At 35.6% G+C, this 22,640-nt stretch overlaps 4 protein-coding genes across 4 annotated transcripts in view; all 4 read right to left on the bottom strand.

The window, feature by feature from the left end:
• Nucleotides 1–5,970: 5,970 nt before the first annotated feature.
• Nucleotides 5,971–8,849, bottom strand: LOC127420199 (5-hydroxytryptamine receptor 6-like). The gene is made up of 3 exons (XM_051662251.1): nucleotides 7,869–8,849; nucleotides 7,160–7,294; nucleotides 5,971–6,723 (listed from the first exon to the last, which is right to left on the bottom strand). The coding sequence occupies exons 1-3, from the start codon at nucleotides 8,847–8,849 to the stop codon at nucleotides 6,367–6,369; spliced, it is 1,473 nt and encodes a 490-aa protein (XP_051518211.1). The 3' UTR covers nucleotides 5,971–6,366.
• Nucleotides 8,850–10,762: 1,913 nt separating this feature from the next.
• LOC127420015 (MICOS complex subunit MIC10-like) lies at nucleotides 10,763–14,070 on the bottom strand. Its single transcript, XM_051661918.1, has 4 exons — nucleotides 13,905–14,070; nucleotides 13,450–13,497; nucleotides 13,237–13,346; nucleotides 10,763–10,997 (listed from the first exon to the last, which is right to left on the bottom strand). The coding sequence occupies exons 1-4, from the start codon at nucleotides 13,966–13,968 to the stop codon at nucleotides 10,989–10,991; spliced, it is 231 nt and encodes a 76-aa protein (XP_051517878.1). The 5' UTR covers nucleotides 13,969–14,070; the 3' UTR covers nucleotides 10,763–10,988.
• An 818-nt stretch (nucleotides 14,071–14,888) lies between these two features.
• On the bottom strand, nucleotides 14,889–20,082 carry LOC127420009 (suppressor of IKBKE 1-like). The gene is made up of 5 exons (XM_051661911.1): nucleotides 19,634–20,082; nucleotides 17,268–17,373; nucleotides 17,036–17,178; nucleotides 16,567–16,680; nucleotides 14,889–15,651 (listed from the first exon to the last, which is right to left on the bottom strand). The coding sequence occupies exons 1-5, from the start codon at nucleotides 19,790–19,792 to the stop codon at nucleotides 15,541–15,543; spliced, it is 633 nt and encodes a 210-aa protein (XP_051517871.1). The 5' UTR covers nucleotides 19,793–20,082; the 3' UTR covers nucleotides 14,889–15,540.
• Nucleotides 20,083–20,987: 905 nt separating this feature from the next.
• The window catches only part of LOC127420003 (iodotyrosine deiodinase-like), a 5,677-nt gene continuing 4,024 nt past the window's right edge, over nucleotides 20,988–22,640 (bottom strand). The window contains exons 4-5 of the mRNA XM_051661906.1: nucleotides 21,638–21,794; nucleotides 20,988–21,544 (exon numbers count right to left, since the gene is read on the bottom strand). Of these exons, the coding sequence (XP_051517866.1) occupies nucleotides 21,362–21,544; nucleotides 21,638–21,794 (340 nt within the window). The 3' untranslated portion in view covers nucleotides 20,988–21,361. The remainder of the gene's footprint in view (nucleotides 21,545–21,637; nucleotides 21,795–22,640) is intronic.

Here is a 22,640-nt window from a genome sequence, read left to right as displayed (position 1 = left end):
ACAAAAGGCTGATTACTATAATTACTGCGTAGCAAGTTGCTCGTTGGTATTCAAGTGGAGTCCTAATATCCAGTGTTGTATTGGTGCACATATGAAAAAAGACCCAAAAAAGTATCATTTTATGCAACACACAAATGTGAAAATATCAAGACACATAAACGTAAATAGATCCATTCATAACAGTCCATTTTGAGTCACAAAGAGCAACAGATCAGGTCAACAGGCCCCTGCTGCCGACCAAATGACTGATTGTAAACAAAGGACACAGGCAGGAATCCGAGATAAAGAGGTGCTGTTTATCTGTTTAGAGATGCTGTCTGCTTTAGCAATAACGCTTTTTACCCCGAATATTTAAAAAGTTACACAGTTAATTCATCAAGCTATTATGGACCAGTTCAAGCTGACAACACTGCATGGACCACAAGAGACTACAGAAGCCTACATGTGCAGATACATTACGCCTAAAAAGACTTAATATCCAATATTAATACTATTTGTATTTATTTTTATTTTGATATGCTGTTTTTAGTAAACTGTGAGAGACATAATGTGTGTGACTTGACTCAATGAAGTTCTTGATTTTAAGTTTTTAACCATGATGAAACCGCAATGCGAGCACCGTCTTGGCTGCACAAACGCCACACACAATTTTACCAGTTGTCAGGTCCCGTGCCATGTGAAACTGCCTTGTTTAGTTTCTATTACATTGGATACATACCCGTCTTTATGTTTTCATTGTGCCAGCCACTTCGGTAATCGATGTTATACAGTAGTCTCTGTAGTAACATTCAATCGTATTGGTTGACTGATGAGTGTGCCTGTGCACATGAGTATGTGTGTGTGCTTGTGTTTGCTTAAACACAGTGAAACAACTCTGGCTATGTCTACGACTTCAGGGGCTAATACAGCTGCATGCAGACAGAGATGTGTACATTAATTTATATTATTTTTTTTTCATAGCATCTCAAATGTCATGGACTCGGCTGGAATCCGATGAATCTTGAAAATCCCAAAGGCTCGAATCCGAGTCATGTCCAAGTAAAAATGCATTTGAGACCGTGACAAGTCCAAGTCCATTTAAATTGGACTCGTGACTTGGACTCGAGTCAGAGTCCAAACTCGAGTACCCCAAATCTACAGATTAGGCAAATTGACTGAAGGAATGCGACTGATATAAGGCTGCAATGTGAGGTATATGACGAATTGCACTTTTATCCGACGTGAAGAAATTTTCATTAATTGAAATTAAATTCATTCGTTTCCAGAAGAAAACTGTATACCAGTGCTTGCAATGCAGCAAAATAAGAGTTTTAAAATTAAAAAAGACCAATCGATATTCAGAGTGCAAATATTACAGTGGTTTGAGCGCTGCATGGTTTGTCAAAAAAATCATGTTTTTGATTGTGCTTTGAACTGTGATAGTATGCAGCACATGCAGATTACATATTTAAATAAATTGCAGCCTTTTGCTGTTTTAATAATTGCACAATAATTGTCATATCGCAATTTTAAATGAGTATAACAGTAGCCCTAAAACATTTTAAAATGAATTTTTTAAATAATTTATTTATTTATTATTTTTTTAATTTTTATCCCCTTTTCTCCCCAATTTGGAATGCCCAATTCCCACTACTTAGTAAGTCCTCATGGTGACATGGTTACTCACCTCAATCTGGGTTGCGGAGGACAAGTCTCAGTTGCCTCCGCTTCTGAGACCGTCAATCCGTGCATTTTATCACATGGCTTGCTGTGCATGACACCGTGGAGACTCACAGCATGTGGAGGTTCATGCTACTCTCCGCGATCCATGCACAACTTACCACGTGCCCCATTGAGAGCGAGAACCACTAATCGCGACCACAAGGAGGTTACCCCATGTGACTCTACCCTCCCTAGCAACTGGGCCAATTTGGTTGCTTAGGAGACCTGGCTGGAGTCACTCAGCACACCCTGGATTCGAACTCGCGACTCCAGGGGTGGTAGTCAGCGTCAATACTCGCTGAGCTACCCAGGCCCTCCTTTTATTTATTTTTTAAACTCAGAGATGTAAATTTGGATCGGAATTTAATTTCAACACAATCCTTTTGTGTATATATATAAAAAATTTAGTCTGGAATTTGAAATTTAGTTCGGACGTCAACGAAACGGCAGACTAGCACCTGCCAATGCAGAAATCATCGCAAGTCCTTTTGTTAAAGAATGGGAGCAACACGCTACATAATTGTCATATCCCAATTTTAAATACATTAATTGTGCAGCCCTAAATTACATCATCAGCCTTAAATTACGAACATTTTGGAACTCTAATCTTAAATATCTTAAAATAAAAAAAATAGAATGTTTGAAATATCAGTACAGTGCTGACTTGCAAGCATTGTAAAATTGTTAGTTTGACTGTTAGTAGTATTTTCAGATTTTAGTATGATTCACAATAAGTATTTAGCATTTAGTACATTCTTACCTCCTCTTAGGTGAAAGGATACCTGGATTAAATGCGTCAGATGGACACCATCCTTGTGAAAGTGGGGGTTCCAACCAGGGAAGAGGCTGGAGCCATTAGTGGCAAACTGCACATCACTAATTTATCTCAGGGAAAACCAGGCATACCAGAGTCTGTGCCAGGTGAACAAAGTGGAGCCAAATTTTGATGCTTAATTTTGATTAAAATAATCAAATCATAATAAATCATAATATTTATAAAATTGGCTTTATTGTATAGTTAAAATAATATATTAGGGTTGTCAATTTAATGCGTTAATTCAGTGCGATTAATTATATAAAAATAATGAGTTAAAAAAATTAACGCAATTAATCATGTCCCCGGACCGTGATAAGGAATATTCCTTCCATCTGAGCAATTCAAGCTTGAAGTATCACCTGTTTTCTCCAGGGGGCAGTAAGCGAAACTTCACCACACACACGACAGCAGACAAAACAAGATGAGAACACGTTCTTGCAATCAAACACAACTTGATGGAGCACAAATACGAATGCAGGGATTCGTAAGCTTCAAACTATGTTTAACTTGACACATCGACCTAAAAACGGTATGTTTATGACACGACACAAACGAGACGCTCCAAAAGCATCTGACACGTGTACATTGACGCATCTTTAGAAAAGCCCCATAATAAATCTATCTCGGACTGACTGACGAATGCAATTGCAAAATGGATTGTGTGAACTGTAGGCCAATGATAGGCAGATGAGATAAGTTCAATAATATGGAAATAAACAATATACTGCATACTAAAGCCACTTTTTGAATTGTGTTTTTGGTAACACTTTACAATAAGGTTCTATTCGTTAATATTAGTTAATGCATTAGGTATCATGAACAAACAGTTAACAATATATTGTTTACAGCATTTATTAATCTTGGTTAATATTAGTTAATAAAATTACAATTGCTGATTGTAAGTTCATGTTAGTTCATAGTGCATATACTAATGTTAACAAACACAACTTTTGATTTGAGAAATGTATTAGTATATGTTGAAATTAATATTAACTAAGATTAATAAAAGCTGTAAAATATTGTGCATTGTTAGTTCCTGTTATTAACTACAAATGGAACCTTATAGTAAAGTGTTACCGTCTTTTTTAATGCTTTACTAGTGTGCCACAATGATATAATGCATTTTAATTATCTATATTATTATTTTTTATAATATAAATTTTATTTATAATGATTTAAATATAACTATTTATAAGTATTTAATCATTATTTTTTTAATTTGTTATTTGAGGGCTTTCTAAGCAAATATTTATATATGTGATCAACTGCAATTAATTCAATTAATTAATCGGCATACCATGTAATTAATTTTATTAAAAATTGTAATCGATTGACAGCCCTAATACACACACACACACTGGCAGCCAAAAGTTTGGAATAATGTACAGATTTTGCTCTTATGGAAAGAAATTGGTACTTTTTATTCATCAAAGTGGCATTCAACTGATCACAATGTATAGTCAGGACATTAATAACATGAAAAATTACTATTACAATTTGAAAACAATGTTCAGAACTTCTTAAACTACTTCAAAGAGTTCTCATCAAAAAATCCTCCACGTGCAGCAATGACAGCTTTGCAGATCCTTGGCATTCTAGCTGTCAGTTTGTCCAGATACTCAGGTGACATTTCACCCCACACTTCCTGTAGCACTTGTCATAGATGTGACTGTCTTGTCGGGCACTTCTCACGCACCTTACAGTCTAGCTGATCCCACAAAAGCTCAAAGGGGTTAAGAGCCATAACACTCTTTTCCAATTATCTGTTGTCCAATGTCTGTGTTTCTTTGCCACTCTAACCTTTTCTTTTTATTTTTCTGTTTCAAAAGTGTTTTTTTCTTTGCAATTCTTCCCATAAGGCCTGCACCCCTGAGTCTTCTCTTTACTGTTGTACATGAAACTGGTGTTGAGCGGGTAGAATTCAATGAAGCTGTCAGCTGAGGACGTGTGAGGTGTCTATTTCTCAAACTAGAGACTCTGATGTACTGATGCTCTTGTTTAGTTGTACATCTGGCCTTCCACATCTCTTTCTGTCCTTGTTAGAGCCAGTTGTCCTTTGTCTTTGAAGACTGTAGTGTACACCTTTGTATGAAATCTTCAGTTTTTTGACCATTTCAAGCATCGTATAGCTTTCATTCCTCAAAACAATGATTGACTGATGAGTTTCTAGAGAAAGCTGTTTCTTTTTTGCCATTTTGACCTAAAATTGACCTTAAGACATGCCAGTCTATTGCATACTGTGGCAACTCAAAAACAAACACAAAGACAATGTTAAGCTTCATTTAACAAACCAAATAGCTTTCAGCAGTGTTTGATATAATGGCAAGTGATTTTCTAGTACCAAATTAGCAATTTAGCATGATTACTCAAGGATAAGGTGTTGGAGTGATGGCTGCTGGAAATGGGGTCTGTCTAGATTTGATCAAAAATGACTTTTTTCAAATAGTAATGGTGCTGTTTTTTACATCAGTAATGTCCTGACTATACTTTGTGATCAGTTGAATGCCACTTTGGTGAATTAAAGTACCAATTACTTTCCGAAACAGCAAAATATGTACATTATTCCAAACTTTTGGCCACCAGTGTATATATGTGTGTGTGTGTGTGTGTGTGTGTTGTGTGTGTGTGTGTGTGTGTGTGTGTGTGTGTGGATCTAAAGGTAAAATATGACCTTGACATGTTTTCATAAGATTCACCCATGAGCTAGAACCAGCTGCAACCTTGGTGTTTTTGTCAGTCTGGAATTGTCTGTTAATCTTAATGGAATATTCCGGGTTCAATGTAAATTAAGCTCAATCGACAGCATTTGTGGCACATTATTGATTATCACAAAAATTTATTTTTTTCTTAAAATAAAAAAGCAAATCTGGGTTACAGTGAGGCATTCACAATGGAAGTGAATGTGAGCAATCCATAAAGGTTAAAATACTTAATGTTTCAAAAGTATTGCCACAAAATGTAAAGAATATGCATGTTAACATGATTTTATTGTGATAAAATCGCTTGCAAACCTTTTCTGTGTAAAGTTATAGCCAATTTTACAACTTTGTTGCCATGATGACGTAACGCCGTAAACACTAAAACCCTAAAACGACTGTAAAAACAATTATTTAAACAACTTTACAGCTCAAACAACGAGTTTTAACTGAAGAATTAATGTAAGTGATTTTATAAAATTATGAGCTTCACATTTCTGCCTTTTAACTCTCCAAAAACTGTAACCCAGATTTGAACTTTTTTTTTTTTTTTTTTTTTTTTAAAGAAAAGGAGAAACGAGTCAAAATACATTTTTGTGGTAATTATGCCACAAATGCTGTCGACTGAGCTTCACTAGTATTGAACCCGGAATATTCCTTTAAGCTATTCCTAGATTTCAGCTCTAATTAATGTCTAATATTTTTAAGGACTGCAAAATGTAATTTAAAGCCTGTGATAAACTGCTGCATGAAAATTGTCAGTATTTTGTGTATACTCTTGCACTCTTTGTTAGGAGTGGTTTGTTGTTTAATTAAGACATGAATTACAGATCCATGGACAACCCACTTGACATTGTGTGAGATATTAGATAGATTTCTTTCACTCTTGTCTGCTTTATCCATCTGTTGTTGTGGTTGTTATGGTAATGAATGAAGCGGGTGTTGAGTCTGTTTTAAACGTACAGTCACTGTGATCTGCCTTGAGGAACGAAACTGTCTTCCTGTTTTGCCAAGAATACGAATACAGTCCATAAAATCTCAACACTTATCCCATCATTTTTTAGCACATCATGCCTTAACACATTTTCTGATAAACCCATTTCGTCCCATCCATAGTAAATCATGATTTTTGCATTGTCTTATTGCGGAGTATTAGTCATCCAATGTATCAACTTGATTGGGCAGCAGTAAAGGCAGGTTGATCCCTGCGTGTTCTGCATCAAAAAGGTTAACAGCATCTGTAGCTGTTGCTGGTAGCTGAGGTGGGTCGGACACAAGGGAGGGGGGATCAAGGGAGGGCAGTTGCGGCTCTCCTGAGTTGCGTAGCGAAAGTGAAAGCGGCGGAGATGGCCTACGTGGTGCTTGAGTAGAGCAGGGTAGAAGTCGAGCCAATGCCCTCTTGAAGTCCCTCATGAACAGGGGGTATATAATCGGGTTTATCGTGCTGTTACAGTAGCCCAACCAGGTGATGGCATCGAAGAAGGAAGGTGGTACGCACTCACACACCGCCTGAATGTATAGAAGAAAAGGTCTTAGATCAGGACGTCAATACCGAAAAGGCGGAAAAGGTCAAAGATGTCTAGTTCATCGGAAGAGGAGGTTGGGATGCCACGAATGATGAAAGGGAGAGTAGGAGACGGAGATGAAGTGCTATTCACACACCATATTGTGTGTGAAAGAAGGCTAGAGACAGGCTTGCCCAGAAGCTCGAAAGTGAGGGACACAGATGGGGGACAAAATCATTGAAAGCTTGAGAGCAGGGTATGGAATAATTACTTAATTAAAGAGAGATCTTTCTCTTTATCAATTTGTCATTTTTCCCTATGTTTAATTCACCCTTTAAATTGGTAGAGTGCTTTAAGGACAAGGTAAGTTTTAGTTTGACAAATAGATTTTCACTCAAAGTGAATGATTATGTTCTTAAAAAGGTGTTTCGTGGACTGACCTGTGCCATGTTGGTGATGAAAAAGGGCAACCAGGCACTGAAGAAGAGACCCAGGAGTACTCCCAGAGTAAGACTGGCTTTCAGAGCCCTCTTCCTTTGCCTGTGTGCCAATCTGCGCTCGCTGTTCACTGACAACTGAGAGAAAGAGACAGAGAAAAATGTATTCATAGAGATTTCACTGTAATTTGCCTGCCGAGAGATGGGTAGTGATGTTACCTTGGCCTAGAGTTATTATGTATGTCTTCCCTCAGATGAAAGTGACAGTGCCTCACAAGGTCTTTTCTATTCTTTTGAATAGTTTTACCCCCCCATTTCCCTCCTCCTCTTCTTCAAATCCATTATTGCACACTGACACTCTTGTTTGTCATTACTTTCTCCTCCAGCCTTTAAAATGGTTCTTCCCATCCCTTTTCAGCTACTTTTCTTTCACCTTTTTTTTGTAATTGTTAAAGGGGGAGACAAACTTCACTTGAACATTGGACCAGAAGGTTTGATAATGCAAGCACTCTTAAACTCTATTGCCTGAGTTTGTTGAGAGCTCAATGCCAGTTTAAGAAGAATTCATGCACACACATACCCACATAAATCAAGCAATGCATGCACCAAAATTTGTCATATTATTCTCAATAAAACTTTTCTAGTGGTCACCCCTTGACACATTGAATTCCCATCCCACTGCTTTCTGCGACTCATTACTTCTGCATCTCACCGGAGCATGCCGCAACATGGGTGGCTCCGGATGGCTGTAGTCATCTCCATCCTGGACAGCATGACCTGGAGAAGGAGGACGGGATGGTTCACCGGGTGAGTGATGGGGGTACGGAGGATGAGTAAGAGCCTCCACCTGTTGAGCTTGTCTTCTGGCGGCCAACAAGATTCGGCAGTAGGTGAAGCAGATGGCCGTGGAGGGCAAGAAGAAGGTGAGAAAGGTCGCCACAAGGGCGAAGGGGAGAGTCACTCTAAGGCGGCACTGAGTGGACTGCGTTCCCGACGTGGAAAGTTGGAAGTACGAAGAGGGGTAGATGGAACTCAACCTCGGGACTGTGGTGTTTGCGGAATCGTGCTCGGAAAGGTCTTGCATACGTCCCAAGCTGTGCCAGTCCATCTTGATTGGCAAGAAGGAAGTGAGGGCTGCCAACCCCCAAGCCCCACCCACAAGAAGCAAGGCACGGGGCGGGGTCATGTGCTGTTTGTATCGCAATGGAGAGATGATGAAGAGGTAGCGGTCCAGACTGATGACGCACAAGTTGAGGATGGAAGCACTACAGCACATCACGTCGAAACAAAGCCAGACGGGACAGAAGCCAGGTGCCAGAACCCAAGTCCCGCACAGCACATTCAGCATAGAAGGGGGCATCACAACTAGAGCCACCATCAAGTCCGACAGGAACAGGGACACCAGGAAGCAATTGGAGGTGCATCGCAGTGTCTGATGTGCAAACACTAAGGCAATCAACAAAATGTTCCCACAAGCTGTCACCAAAATTATAAAGGACAGAATGACTGCGAGAAGCCATGGACCGCTGCCACTGACGCTCCAAGTATCACCGAAAGTGCTGCTGTCATTGAAGCTCCTGTGAACATTCAGATCTGCACCTGATGCCGCATCTACTCGAGGGATAGGTGAGCCACTCATCATGGGATGAACAGGACTGTGTGCGCTTCTGTTCTTAATGAAGCCAGCACACATCCAGCATTTTTCAAGTGCATTGAGAGAGTGATGCCAATTGATGATCTTGGGGTCTCCTCACTATAATCTAAAGGAGACCACCTTGGGTGATGAAAAAGATCAAGATGTCCCGTTAATAGTAATCCTTTCCATCCTGGCAAGGTTGCTTATTTCATCACCTCGGAGTGCCTTACTTACATCAGTGCAAAGATATTCAGCTGCCATCAGTCCATTTGTTAATGTGAGATGAGCAAAGCAATAAAATTACAAATTTCCTTTGTCAATAGTCTGGCTTCTTCAATGCTTAGTGCCAGTATGAGCAATTCTGTGCCTGTCAGAATATTTCAAAGCTTCGTGTCATTATGACACCCTTTGGGGGAGGGCAGCTGAGAGGTGGGCTTTGGTACGAGAGTGTGTGAGAGCAAGAGAGGGAGCGTTGCAAGAACAACACTGCCCTAGAGATATTTTTAGATGAGTGAATTAAAAACCAAACTTCTCTCGATTTGGTTCTTCATGTTAAGGTGAATTTCTGTTTGCCTTCTATGGATTTTTATGAGCTCTGCATTCTTTATTCATTAATTGTGTGGCTGTAATTGAGTGAAAGTGAGCGGACGAGTGCACTAGAGGTAACTGTGTTGGCGTCTTCGCTGTTCCCTGCGCCCTCTTAATCCCTGTATCGTCCACTTCAGGGTGCCTGCGGGATCCACACTTGGCTGTTGGGCATAAAGTGTGTCTGAGCATTGCGCTCTTAATGCGACTATGCACATTCACAGCCAATCGTTATTCAGGGTTAATAGAGGGAAGCATTTAGCATCTAACAATGGGTTTATGTAAATTTGTATTAGACAATATAAGATTTTATTGTATTACTTGGCTAAATTACAATCATGTGATTGTTACCAATTTTTTGTTAACATTATTTTTTTTCCTTCCTGTTAGTTTACAATGTCTTATGTCAGTAGGTTAGTACTGTTGCCAATAATATATTATTTTATTTTTTCCTTAAACATAAACCACAAGAGCCCTAAAAAAAAAGAACACTCCAGAAATGTTTTGAGTGGTTGCCACATAGACTTCCATTGAAAATACATTGGTCACGTTTCTTTTAACAAACACACAAATGAGTCAAAACCGTTTCACTTTTGCACCATACGTTGTAAGTCTGTGATTGTCAGTGCATTTTTTTTGTTTTTATGAGCTGAGATTATTGCAAAATTAATGTTGTACAATATAGTTGCTCCACAGACTTTCAATATTAGTGCATAATTGTCAATGATTTTTTTAAACTGAAGTACAGGCAGTAATTATTTTCTGTGCTAATTGACAACATGCAACAGATGATGTGGATAGAGCTTAACTTGTGTTTTAATTGGAATATACCTTTGATGGATAGAATGGATAATGATAGTATATTTGCCCCTTTTTTTTTTTTTTTTTTTTTTTACTTCATTCCAGGAAAAGAAAATATTGATATTGACTTTAAAAAAAGCAAAAGATAATACATTAAATGTAATATTTGTATAGTTTTTTGTTTTACACCCACCATATCTGTAACAATTCTTTGAAACCTTATTTCTAAAATAAATTAACTTTCCTTTAAATTCACACATCACATCATGCATGGAACTTTTGTTATATTGGCCAGAATTCTCACTTTTACTTTGGTCTATAAAGCAACAATACAAGAAAAGTGCAATTTTAGAACAACAGGAAAAAAAAAAAAAAAGACACTTCACTGGAGGAAAATTGTCATCATGCCAACATTGCCAGTTTGTCCAGCTTTTAGTTTAAAACAATAAGTGCACTAGTTTGGCTGGTGCTGAAAATCATCAAGGCCTGGATAAAAAGCCAGATGACAGCAGCTGCTGTGCCCACACCATTACTGAGATTATAATTAAAGCATATAGGCAACATGATATGCAAGAACAGAGGCATAAATTAATATTCTTTATTAAAATGTTAGGTAAACAATATAAAGCAATCGTTAGCAAACTTCTAAATTTAACCTTTTATTATCATACAGGCTTTTCTCATACAGGCTGTCCTGTTGATGAACATACATATTGTGGAGTAGAGGGAGCCAACCACTCTGATTGAGTCAGGCTTCATGTAAATGAAAGAAGAGCAAGGCAGAAGATAGAGTCCATAACTGATGCAATTCTACTGTTCCTGAAAGAGAAATGAGAAAACAGAGGTCAGGATTTGAATAACTTCTACACTTAAAAAAAAATGATTTATTGGCTCAACAACCATAACGTAAGAAAATAAATAGCTTCTACTCAGAAACGTATATACACCGATCAGCCACAACATTAAAACCACCTGCATATTATTATGTAGGTCCCCCTCTTGCCGCCAAAACAGCGCCAACCCACATCATAGAATAGCATTCTGAGATTATATTCTTCTCACCACAATTGTACAGAGTGGTTATCCGAGTTACCGTAGACTTTATCAGTTCGAACCAGTCTAACCATTCTCTGTTGACCTCTCTCATCAACAAGGCGTTTCCATCCGGAGAACTGCCGCTCACTGGATGTTTTTTTGTTTTTGGCACCATTCTGAGTAAATTCTAGAGACTGTTGTGCGAAAAAATCCCAGCAGTTACAGAAATACTCAAACCAGCCCGTCTGGCACCAACAATCATTCATGCAATTATCTAATCAGCCAATGGTGTGGCAGCAGTGCAATGCATAAAATCATCAGATACGGGTCAGGAGCTTCAGTTAATGTTCATATCAACCATCAGAATGGGGAAAAAAATGTGATCTCAGTGATCTGGACCGTGGCATGATTGTTGGTGCCAGATGGGCTGGTTTGTGTATTTCTGTAACTGCTGATCTCCTGGGATTTTCACACACAAAAGTCTCCAGAATTTAGTCCGAATGGTGCCAAAAACATCCAGTGAGTGGCAGTTCTGTGGACGGAAATGCCTTGTTGATGAGAGAGGTCAGTGGAGAATGGCCAGACTGGTTTGAACTGACAAAGTCTACAGTAACTCAGATAACCACTCTGTACAATTGTGGTGAGAAGAATATCATCTCAGAATGCTATTCTGGGATGCGGGTTGGCGCCGTTTTGGCAGCACGAGGGGGACCTACACAATATTAAGCAGGTGGTTTTAATGTTGTGGCTGATCGGTGTATTTATAACATTTTATGCTTTACTTAATTTGCATTTATGTGTACAACACAAACACTTAATTACAAGGTGAACTTGGAGTGATACACAAAGTTAAAGAATAGTTGTTAGTTCCTTGAACTTCTTTGGCTTAAAAATCCATAAAATCAAGAATTAAGTACTACCAACTCAAATGATCAAGTACAGAACTGAGGTTTTTGGGAATACCCATGTGCTTGCCCTTGAATATTTTTAAATGCAAGCAATTTTGTTTGGTCAAATGGAAATTATTGTGGCATTTAAATAGTTGTTATTAAGAATTCATAGATTTTAGCTTTTTTTTTTTATATTAATGAAAAATAGGCCGCTTAGAAACAGGGGACTTGTTTATAAAATTCCCAAATTCCCTGGATTTGTTCCTATGTTATGAGCAGGCTCAGAAATTAATCAAGGCCCAAAAATGCCCAATATATTTAGAGTGTGTATTCTTTCAAATGAATTCTTGTTTTTAATCTGTTATTTAACATGCAATATATTTCATACTATTCTATGCCTATCTAGTTATGAGTTTAAACATTGCAGTGACCTTTTCATTAATTGATTCAATTGAAGTATTTGACATAATTGGGCAACACGTTGGGTTTTCTGTAAAAAAAAAAAAAAAAAAAAAAAAAGTTCGATAATCAATTCAAGGGCAAATATCACTAATAATAATAATAATAATAATTAATTTATAAAAATGCTGGTTAGTAGTGACGATAAAGGTCTATATGCATATTTTCCAGTTGCAAACATACGTAGTAAAGTAGTCAAATGTAAAACACACATTTTTGGAGCAAGGAGTCGAATTTCTTTTTTCTACTTTTTCTACTTAAAAACAAATGATGATAAATTAATAATATACAGATAAGTGAAAGCACCGCAGCAGTTTCATATTTAAATGGGAACATGCATGTAACTGAACATTTTTCCATACGTGCATTTTATAAATAATTTGTTGGAACATTTAGGATAATTTTATGCACACCAACCTCCAGTGCAAAAATACTCCACACTAGTACAGTTTCATTTGAAAACACATTAATTTCGATACGTTAACACCTCTCACCCACACTAGAACAGCATTTTCCTCCACCGAAAACGGCATATTTTGAAACGGCTCTCCATTACCGCATACTTTGGAAAACGATAGAAAACCGAAAACGGAGGTTTCAAACTTAAATGGATTAGTGTGGACGTGGCCTTAAACTGGTAATGACGCAATCTGATCAAAAGAAAACATACAAACCTTAGCAACATTTCTGTGCAGCACATAATGTGATCTCAAGTCATTCTGGCAGTTGGAATATGCCATGCCAAGACCTAGTCCTGTGCCAAACGCAATGGGCAACGTCCGGCCTGCAAGACATTTCAAAGCAGGATATATTATGTATAGTTAAATCATATGTGTGTATATAGACGTAAACTAGATTGTCAGATTTAAACATAGTAGAGTACTTACGCTTGAAGAACACAACTGAGAACACTATTCCTATGCCCAGACCAGTGCCTACGGGACAAAATGAAACCATTTTATTACATAAAAATTTATATTATGTTTTATTTAGGTGATCATATGGTAATACTATGGTACTGAATGATTAATGTACTGTAGTATTTAGAGTATTACTATGGCATAGTACAAAAAGCATGGTAGTACCAGATTAAATTAGTATTTATGCTACAATTGTGTCTAAAATATATTGAGCCACCTACCTAGACAGTATTTTTGAGTATAATCGGAACGCTGGAATCAAACGCACATATGATGCCCAGAGTGCTGTCTAGGTAGATGGCTTACTAGTTGTTGTGATACAGCCCGTGTGTGGGCGTCTTATCTGTGACCTGAGTGCCCTACACAAACACGACAAACCTGGCATTTATTTTAATTAATTATGAAAGAAAATGAGATCTTACCGATTTTAACGGCACAGTCCGCGAGGCAGCGGTCCCACTTCTGGCCGAGCTCTTTCTCAGACATGATTCAAACACGACGACTACAGCGGTAGTGCGGATAGACTTCGGCTTTAACACTGCTGTCACATTTTCTTCTTCGATAATGGTGGATATACACACTGCTGATGGCGTCATCTACTGGACAGGCGGATAAAACTATGCAAGTCTGGTACTTGGTTCGGTCTGTTTAATATACAATCATCACCAAATATATGCATACACTAAAATGAAAGTTACCTTTTAAAATGTAAACATCACAAGATGGGTATGGACTTTAATTTATAACAAATAAATAAATAAATACAGAAATGCAATAATAATAATAATAATAAAATTAATCAAATGCTTGATATCAGTAGATTTATTATTGAAAATTAGTATGATGCTTTTGGAAAAAACAGAAATTTCAATAACACGTTTTATTCCATATGTTAACATTAGTTAACATGAACTAACAATGAAAAATACTTTTAAAGCATTTATTAATCTTGGTTAATGTTAATTTTAACATACAGTAATACTTTTTTTTATTTTTTATCAGTTGTATGTATGCACTATGAACTAACATGAACTAAAATGTAATTTTTTTTTATTAACTAACATTAACAAAGATTAATAAATGCTGTAAAAAAATATATTGTTCATTGTTAGTTCATGATGCCTAATGCATTACAATAAGGTTCCATTCATTAACATTAAAGTAAAATTTGTATATATATATATATACACACACAATTTATAACAGTTTCTAGTTTTAGAAAGGAAAACAAAAACTACAATTAGGTAGAAAAAAAATATCAGTATCATAAAATCAATAATATACTTTGAGTATGTGCAATACAACTATGTAATTTGCTCTCTAATGTAGTTTTTCCCAGAAAATGATGCACATTTTTAATATTATTCTAAATGTTAACCACTGATAAACATAAAACTCATCACCTCTGAACTTGAATGTTTCTATTTTATTTTACATTACATATTTACTGTTACAAAATAACAACTGTGGTGCGTGTGATTGCTCTCCTGAGATGAAAATACAACAATTCACAATAAAAAAGTCTGGCAAACATTGAGGCAATCTAAAGAGAATTATGATTATAATTCCATGTTACATGATGTACAAAATGATTACATCAAATATTTGAAAGATGCAATACTATTAAAACAATACTACTATACTATACTGAGGTTAGTTGGATCTGTTGATAATCTGTTTTCACATGTACAGAATTTACTCAAAACACATTAGACAGCTATTAATTTAATTGTGCAACCTCACAAAACTACAAATGAAAATGTCAACAGAAATGGAGGCAGAATTTATCTATAATGCACATTTGCCTAACGTTACTGAATGTCTATTTTTTTATTCTTTTTAAAAAACTGGAGAGGAGGTGATGCATCTTTCCTGAACAAACACTTTTTGATATCTATACTAAACATTCAAAAATGCATTTTTGGGCAGCAGGAAGCTAAACAACTGCCAGGACAGGTTAAAAAGTAAACAGATATTACTGTCAGCTGACACCAGGTCACCTGACACACAAATATACAAACTGCACTCAGCTTTAGGGACATTTCCTCTATTAGGTCTCTATTTCTCCAGGGTCTTGGGCGTCATCTCTAATGGGGTTGTCTCGTCTCTCTGCGGTCTCACAAAGCTACTACTGATTGAAAGAAGATCCCTGAGCTCCTTGTTTTCAATCTGCATCAACAAAAAAAGTGTTATGTTAGCAGATGCACAAACAGATTTGAATCTAAATCTACAGCAAAAGTGAAATATTTGTTCAGTATTCATTGATACTGTACAGAAAACTGTATGCTAATATATATATATATATATATATATATATTGTTTTTTTGTTTGTTTTTTTGCTCATTTACTTGGACAATTATGAAAACAAATGAATAAATAATAATAAAAAAAATACACATCAAGTACATAAACCCATAACTTAAAAAAAGACAAATATCCATATAAACAAATGTTGAATAAATATATCATTTGAAATAAACAAATAACTCTAAATAAATAAAAATAAATAAAAAAATATCCATATACATAAATATATGTAAAAGGAAAAAAATGCCATTTGATATCCGAATACCATTTGAAATAAACAAATAGATCAACTAAAGTAAATACATAATTAAAGATGAAATAAAAACATCCATATAATTAAATATAAATAAAAGTAAAAGAAAATTTATCATTTGAAAAAACAAAATAAATAAATAAATAAATACATGATTAAAAATAAAAATATCCACATAAATAAATAAAAATATACTGTATAAATGTAGAATAAACTATATATATAATAGTAATACATAATATTTAAACAAATAAATGAACTAAGGTAAATACATAATTAAAAAAATTAATAAAAATATCCACATAAATAAATAAAAATATACTGTATAAATAAATTAGAATAAACTTAAACTATAAAATAAATAATTGTAAAGTAAATAAATATAATTTAAAATAAACAAATGACTATTACATAAATAAATGATTAAAAATAAAAATATCCACATAAATGAATAAAAATATACTGTATAAATAAATGTAGAATAAACTATGTATAATATGACCAAATAAATAAATAGTCATAACCTCTAGTTGTGCTAGTCTCTCTTTGACAGAGCAGTAATGTTGGTCATCCATCTGTACTGCTCGACGCATAACTTGACCCATTTCACATATCCGTTCCAACTGGCTTTGGACCTCCTAGAAAAAAGATTGCTTATTTTAGGGCTCATTTTTGACTAGTAAGGACACCAAAAAAGTTATCACAATTATTTTACAGAAAACATAGCTTGGGTGTTGAAACAGCATTTGGAACACATTTTACTTCCATAATGCATCATATTTCCCAGTGAAACAAGATATTCAACGAGTATGGGATTTGATTTTATCCATCAGGAATTGATTAGATCATGAAAAGTGGTTGAATAGAAGATAAGAGGGCTCCGTGACATCAGCCAAAAAGAAAAGTTGTTTCAGTGTCAAAGCAAGTTATTATTTTATATTTTTTAATTTTAAATATCATTATTTAACTAATAGACAACAAAAGGTTTGGCACCTTAGCATGATCCTGGTGAAGGCTGAGTACAGGTTTGGTATCCAGCTCCTTCTTTTCCATCATCAGCTGAAGCATCTGCTTCCTGTACCTGCCCATGATCAACTCTAAAGCATACTGATGCTCCTCCAGAGAGAGCCAAAGCTCTGTGAAAAGGAAAGAGTTGACATGGGCATTAAGAATCTCAATACATCTGAAAAATGAGAGATACTTTGAAGAACATCTGACGTCTTGCCTCTGTTCTCTTGCTGGAGTTCTTTGATTTGGGTGTTCTCCTGGTTCAGCAGCACGTGAGGTTTGTATCTGGACAGCTCCTGATACTCTGTGTTTTCCTCCATATACTTAAGACAGAAAAAAAATACAACTTTATTTTGAGATGTTTTGTTAGTTATTGGTTATGCTTCATTTAGCAAAAGCTTTTATTAGGAATAATAATATTGACCTTAAGACATGCCAGTCTATTGCATACTGTGGCAACTCAAAAACAAACACAAAGACAATGTTAAGCTTAATTTAACGAACCAAATAGTTTAAACTGTATTTGATATAATGGCAAGTGATTTTCTAGTACAAAATTAGCAATTTAGCATGATTACTCAAGGATAAGGTGTTGGAGTGATGGCTGCTGGAAATGGGGTCTGTCTAGATTTGATCAAAAATGACTTTTTTCAAATAGTGATGATGCTGTTTTTTACATCAGTAATGTCCTGACTATACTTTGTGATCAGCTGAATGCCACTTTGGTGAATTAATGTACCAATTTCCTTCCAAAACAGCAAAATTATGTATGTGTGTGTGTGTGTGTATATATATATATATATACACACAGGTGCATCTCAATAAATTAGAATGTCGTGGAAAAGTTCATTTATTTCAGTAATTCAACTCAAATTGTGAAACTCGTGTATTAAATAAATTCAGTGCACACAGACTGAAGTAGTTTAAGTCTTTGGTTCTTTTAATTGTGATGATTTTGGCTCACATTTAACAAAAACCCACCAATTCACTCTCTCAAAAAATTAGAATACATCATAAGACCAATAAAAAAAACATTTTTAGTGAATTGTTGGCCTTCTGGAAAGTATGTTCATTTACTGTATATGTACTTAATACTTGGTAGGGGCTCCTTTTGCTTTAATTACTGCCTCAATTCGGCGTGGCATGGAGGTGATCAGTTTGTGGCACTGCTGAGGTGGTATGGAAGCCCAGGTTTCTTTGACAGTGGCCTTCAGCTCATCTGCATTTTTTGGTCTCTTGTTTCTCATTTTCCTCTTGACAATACCCCATAGATTCTCTATGGGGTTCAGGTCTGGTGAGTTTGCTGGCCAGTCAAGCACACCAACACCATGGTCATTTAACCAACTTTTGGTGCTTTTGGCAGTGTGGGCAGGTGCCAAATCCTGCTGGAAAATGAAATCAGCATCTTTAAAAAGCTGGTCAGCAGAAGGAAGCCTGAAGTGCTCCAAAATTTCTTGGTAAACGGGTGCAGTGACTTTGGTTTTCAAAAAACACAATGGACCAACACCAGCAGATGACATTGCACCCCAAATCATCACAGACTGTGGAAACTTAACACTGGACTTCAAGCAACTTGGGCTATGAGCTTCTCCACCCTTCCTCCAGACTCTAGGACCTTGGTTTCCAAATGAAATACAAAACTTGCTCTCATCTGAAAAAAGGACTTTGGAACACTGGGCAACAGTCCAGTTCTTCTTCTCCTTAGCCCAGGTAAGACGCCTTTGACGTTGTCAGTGGTTCAGGAGTGGCTTAACAAGAGGAATACGACAACTGTAGCCAAATTCCTTGACACGTCTGTGTGTGGTGGCTCTTGATGCCTTGACCCCAGCCTCAGTCCATTCCTTGTGAAGTTCACCCAAATTCTTGAATTGATTTTGCTTGACAATCATAAGGCTGCGGTTCTCTCGGTTGGTTGTGCATCTTTTTCTTCCACACTTTTTCCTTCCACTCAACTTTCTGTTAACATGCTTGGATACAGCACTCTGTGAACAGCCAGCTTCTTTGGCAATGAATGTTTGTGGCTTACCCTCCTTGTGAAGGGTGTCAATGATTGTCTTCTGGACAACTGTCAGATCAGCAGTTTTCCCCATGATTGTGTAGCCTAGTGAACCAAACTGAGAGACCATTTTGAAGGCTCAGGAAACCTTTGCAGGTGTTTTGAGTTGATTAGCTGATTGGCATGTCACCATATTCTAATTTTTTGAGATAGTGAATTGGTGGGTTTTTGTTAAATGTGAGCCAAAATCATCACAATTAAAAGAACCAAAGACTTAAACTACTTCAGTCTGTGTGCACTGAATTTATTTAATACACGAGTTTCACAATTTGAGTTGAATTACTGAAATAAATGAACTTTTCCACGACATTCTAATTTATTGAGATGCACCTGTATATATATATATATATATATATATATATATATATACATATACACACACACACCACTAAGCATATCCAATGCATGCCTTATATACTGTAACTTGCACGTGCAATAACACGTGCACACAAACAGTAATCCGTGAGCATGCTTTTTAAAGTCACATCACATGTGTTCTGTAAAGAGTGTGAGAGTTTATGTCATGCCTTGTCAGGGAGAGTGTTGGCGACCTCCTTCATGCTGTGGATCTTGTGGCTGAGAGAGCTCGACTGCTCGATGAGACTCTCTGCGGCCGTGTCGTGCTCCTTCAGCCGCTCCAGCAGCGTTCGCGCGTCACCCAGCACCTTTTCCAGCGTGCACGACATCTCCGGGATTGAGTTAATATAGAGGACGAGTGGATCACCTTTAGAAATCCAACTGCACTTCTAATGACAACACCACCACTGACCTTAAAAAGCTTAATGCATTACAATGCAGTTCGAACGATGTTGAGAAATATTACATACATTACTAAACTTTAATCGGTTAAAATATATGCAAGTCTATTAAGAGAATGGATAAAAAAATAATAATAATAATAATAGAAAAAACAAAGTCGACTATCTGACAACTACCAGAGAACTTCCTGTACTGGTCAACGTAAATACGTCATCCTGTTCGAACGTTTCCTTTTACGTACAGAAAATCTATTTCAAAATAAAAGTCACTTAACGAAGCTCGCGATGCTGAAAAAAAAAACTACTAATACCGTTATGAGACTATTAATTACTTTTTACGTGTCATGTGTGTGTGTCATACTGATCATTAAATGTCAATATTTAAAAATATATTTATATATTAAATATATAAAATGTATAAATAATAAACACTTCCTATATTACTAATAATCGAATACTGTTCTGGTACTATTAAATAAAAGTGTAGTATGTGTTGTAAGTGTCTGTGTGTGCATCATACCCAGGGCCGTAGCAAGGATTTATGGGCCCCCTACCTGCATATTGCTCTGGGCCCTTTACTTATTAAAAAATACAGTTTTGAATTTGTTGTGGGCCCCCCATGACCTTTGGGCCCCTAGAATCATTACCACCTTTCACCCCACTAGCTATGGCCCTGATCATACCTACAAATTATATGTGGATAAAAGAAAAATTAATTAAATTAAATTAATGAAACACTGCTTTTTAATAAACGGGTCGGACAAACATGAGGTTTGTATCAAGATAGCTACAGATATTCTGTACGTTCCTCCATGTACTGAACACAAAATTATATAAAACGTTTCAGTAATAACACTACTATAGTGATTGACTGAGACTGAGTGAACTGAATGTGATCCGACTTGCAAAACTGATTGTGGGCAACAAATTGCATTGGAAATTAAACTACAGAACAACAGATTGCATTGCTGTATCGCAACACCTGTACAATAAAATGTGACCTTGTGGAGTTTTGTCTTAAATGTGTATTTGCATGATAAAATAAATCATTTAATAAACAATTATTTAAGTGTCTATGCAAGTAGTCGGGAATAATAAAAAAAACAAACAACAACATTACATGCACACATATAATTAATTTAATGGTTTGCATGGATCAAGGCCACTTACTCTTTTTTGAGAGATTTAAATAGGCCATATCTTTTGATTTTGACATATTAAAACATATCAAAACAATAGTTACACTTAATACTCAGCGAGTAATGGGCCCTGTCTTACTGTACATACTGTATGTGTGTGCCATTGTAATCTTTTACTGTTCCTTTAAGTAACTATATGGTCAAAAGATTAAAAAAAAGTTTAAAAAAAAAGGAAGTAAGGTAGAATATTTGGTCCAATTTTAAAATACTCCATTACACAGAATAAAATCATACAGTCAAATTGGCACTTTTTATGACATCACATTTGTAAAGTTGCAGTTAATTATTGGTAATATTGTCACACAGACACCATGATGTCATTAAGATCCTTGCGTTCGAGATCAGGCACTTTGGCATCAGACGCAGGATATCCAACAGGAAGTAACATTAGAAGCTTCTCATTGGCTGGACGTTGGAGGAGGGACCTGAGCTGTGGGCCGCAGTTCAGTGGAGTGGTCGTCACAGTAACCAGACCAACATTCTAAGGTAAAATACAGTCAAATAAAAGTAAACAATCTAGAGAACAATGGTACTAAAATAATGATGTGTTTTTTAAATGGTTTGCAGTTCTTACCTGCAGTGCAGCTAATAAAATGCCACAGGAAATTGACACGCTGATTTCATTGTAATAGTGAGTCTTTTTCTTGCCGTTGGGCAGAACTCCATATGTCTGCTTAAATATTAAAATCAGATATGGAGCAATATCCAAATACTCCTTCACCCAATTAGTCCTGTAAAACAGAAAACTTATTTTTAAAGTGTGATCCTTATTTCAATTCAGTTAATTTTTAAGTCTTAACCATTTGAAATAGAGTTAAACATAATAGAATTAAGATGGTAGAATAACCACAAGGGGGCACTAGTACTATAGCTAAAGGAGTTTATCAAAACATTATTAATATGTATCTGTAATAGCATTTAACAATATAATAATAATAACAATAAAACCATATATAATTGATAAAAATATACATTATTATTATTATTATTATTATGTAACATCTTGACTATTTGAAATAAAAATAAAATAGCAGTTTATCAAATGGTAGTTATAAAGGAGTTCATCAAAGCATTATTATTATGTATCATTCATAAAATTAATATTTATACAATTAATAATTAATTTAAAAATATAAAATATTTTATCTACAATAATAATAGCAACAATTAGCAAAATATTTCAAATATAAATGATTATTATCATCATCATCATCATTATTATTATTATTATTATTATTATTACTATTGTGTAGTCGGTGGCTTTTTGACTATTTGAAATAAAGATAGCCATGGTAGGAATAAAATGTTAAAAACGAACAATATGGAGTTTATCAAAGCATTATTATTATGTCATAATAAATTTAATATTTATAAATTAATAATTAATAAAATGTTAAAATATTTTATGTAATATGTTACAATAATAATAGCACATAATATGGAATAATAATAGCAATAAATGGCATAATATTTAAAAATAATAGACAATATTAATTATTATTATTGTTATTATTATTATTATTATTATTAGGTGGCCTTTTGATTATATGTAATAAAAAAAAGCCATGGTAGAAATA

The sequence above is a fragment of the Myxocyprinus asiaticus genome, chromosome 29, assembly GCF_019703515.2.
Source record: "Myxocyprinus asiaticus isolate MX2 ecotype Aquarium Trade chromosome 29, UBuf_Myxa_2, whole genome shotgun sequence".
NCBI classification, from domain to species: Eukaryota; Metazoa; Chordata; class Actinopteri; order Cypriniformes; family Catostomidae; genus Myxocyprinus; species Myxocyprinus asiaticus.
This window is presented reverse-complemented; position numbering and strand designations above follow the sequence as displayed.

Excerpts from the sequence above, each read along its gene's own strand:
- LOC127420009 (XM_051661911.1), bottom strand. The coding sequence starts at position 19,792 with ATGTCGTGCACGCTGGAAAAGGTGCTGGGTGACGCGCGAACGCTGCTG. Across the intron at positions 17,179-17,267 it reads ACTCCAGCAAGAGAACAGAG|AGCTTTGGCTCTCTCTGGAG; the intron begins GCAAGACGTCAG and ends TCCTTTTCACAG. Across the intron at positions 15,652-16,566 it reads AGAGACTAGCACAACTAGAG|ATTGAAAACAAGGAGCTCAG; the intron begins GTTATGACTATT and ends TTGTTGATGCAG.
- LOC127420015 (XM_051661918.1), bottom strand. The coding sequence starts at position 13,968 with ATGTCTGAGAAAGAGCTCGGCCAGAAGTGGGACCGCTGCCTCGCGGAC. Across the intron at positions 13,498-13,904 it reads GGACTGTGCCGTTAAAATCG|GCACTGGTCTGGGCATAGGA; the intron begins GTAAGATCTCAT and ends TTTGTCCCGTAG. Across the intron at positions 13,347-13,449 it reads CTCAGTTGTGTTCTTCAAGC|GCCGGACGTTGCCCATTGCG; the intron begins GTAAGTACTCTA and ends AATGTCTTGCAG.
- LOC127420199 (XM_051662251.1), bottom strand. The coding sequence starts at position 8,849 with ATGTGTGCTGGCTTCATTAAGAACAGAAGCGCACACAGTCCTGTTCAT. Across the intron at positions 7,295-7,868 it reads CCATGTTGCGGCATGCTCCG|TTGTCAGTGAACAGCGAGCG; the intron begins GTGAGATGCAGA and ends TCTTTCTCTCAG. Across the intron at positions 6,724-7,159 it reads TCATCACCAACATGGCACAG|GCGGTGTGTGAGTGCGTACC; the intron begins GTCAGTCCACGA and ends CTATACATTCAG.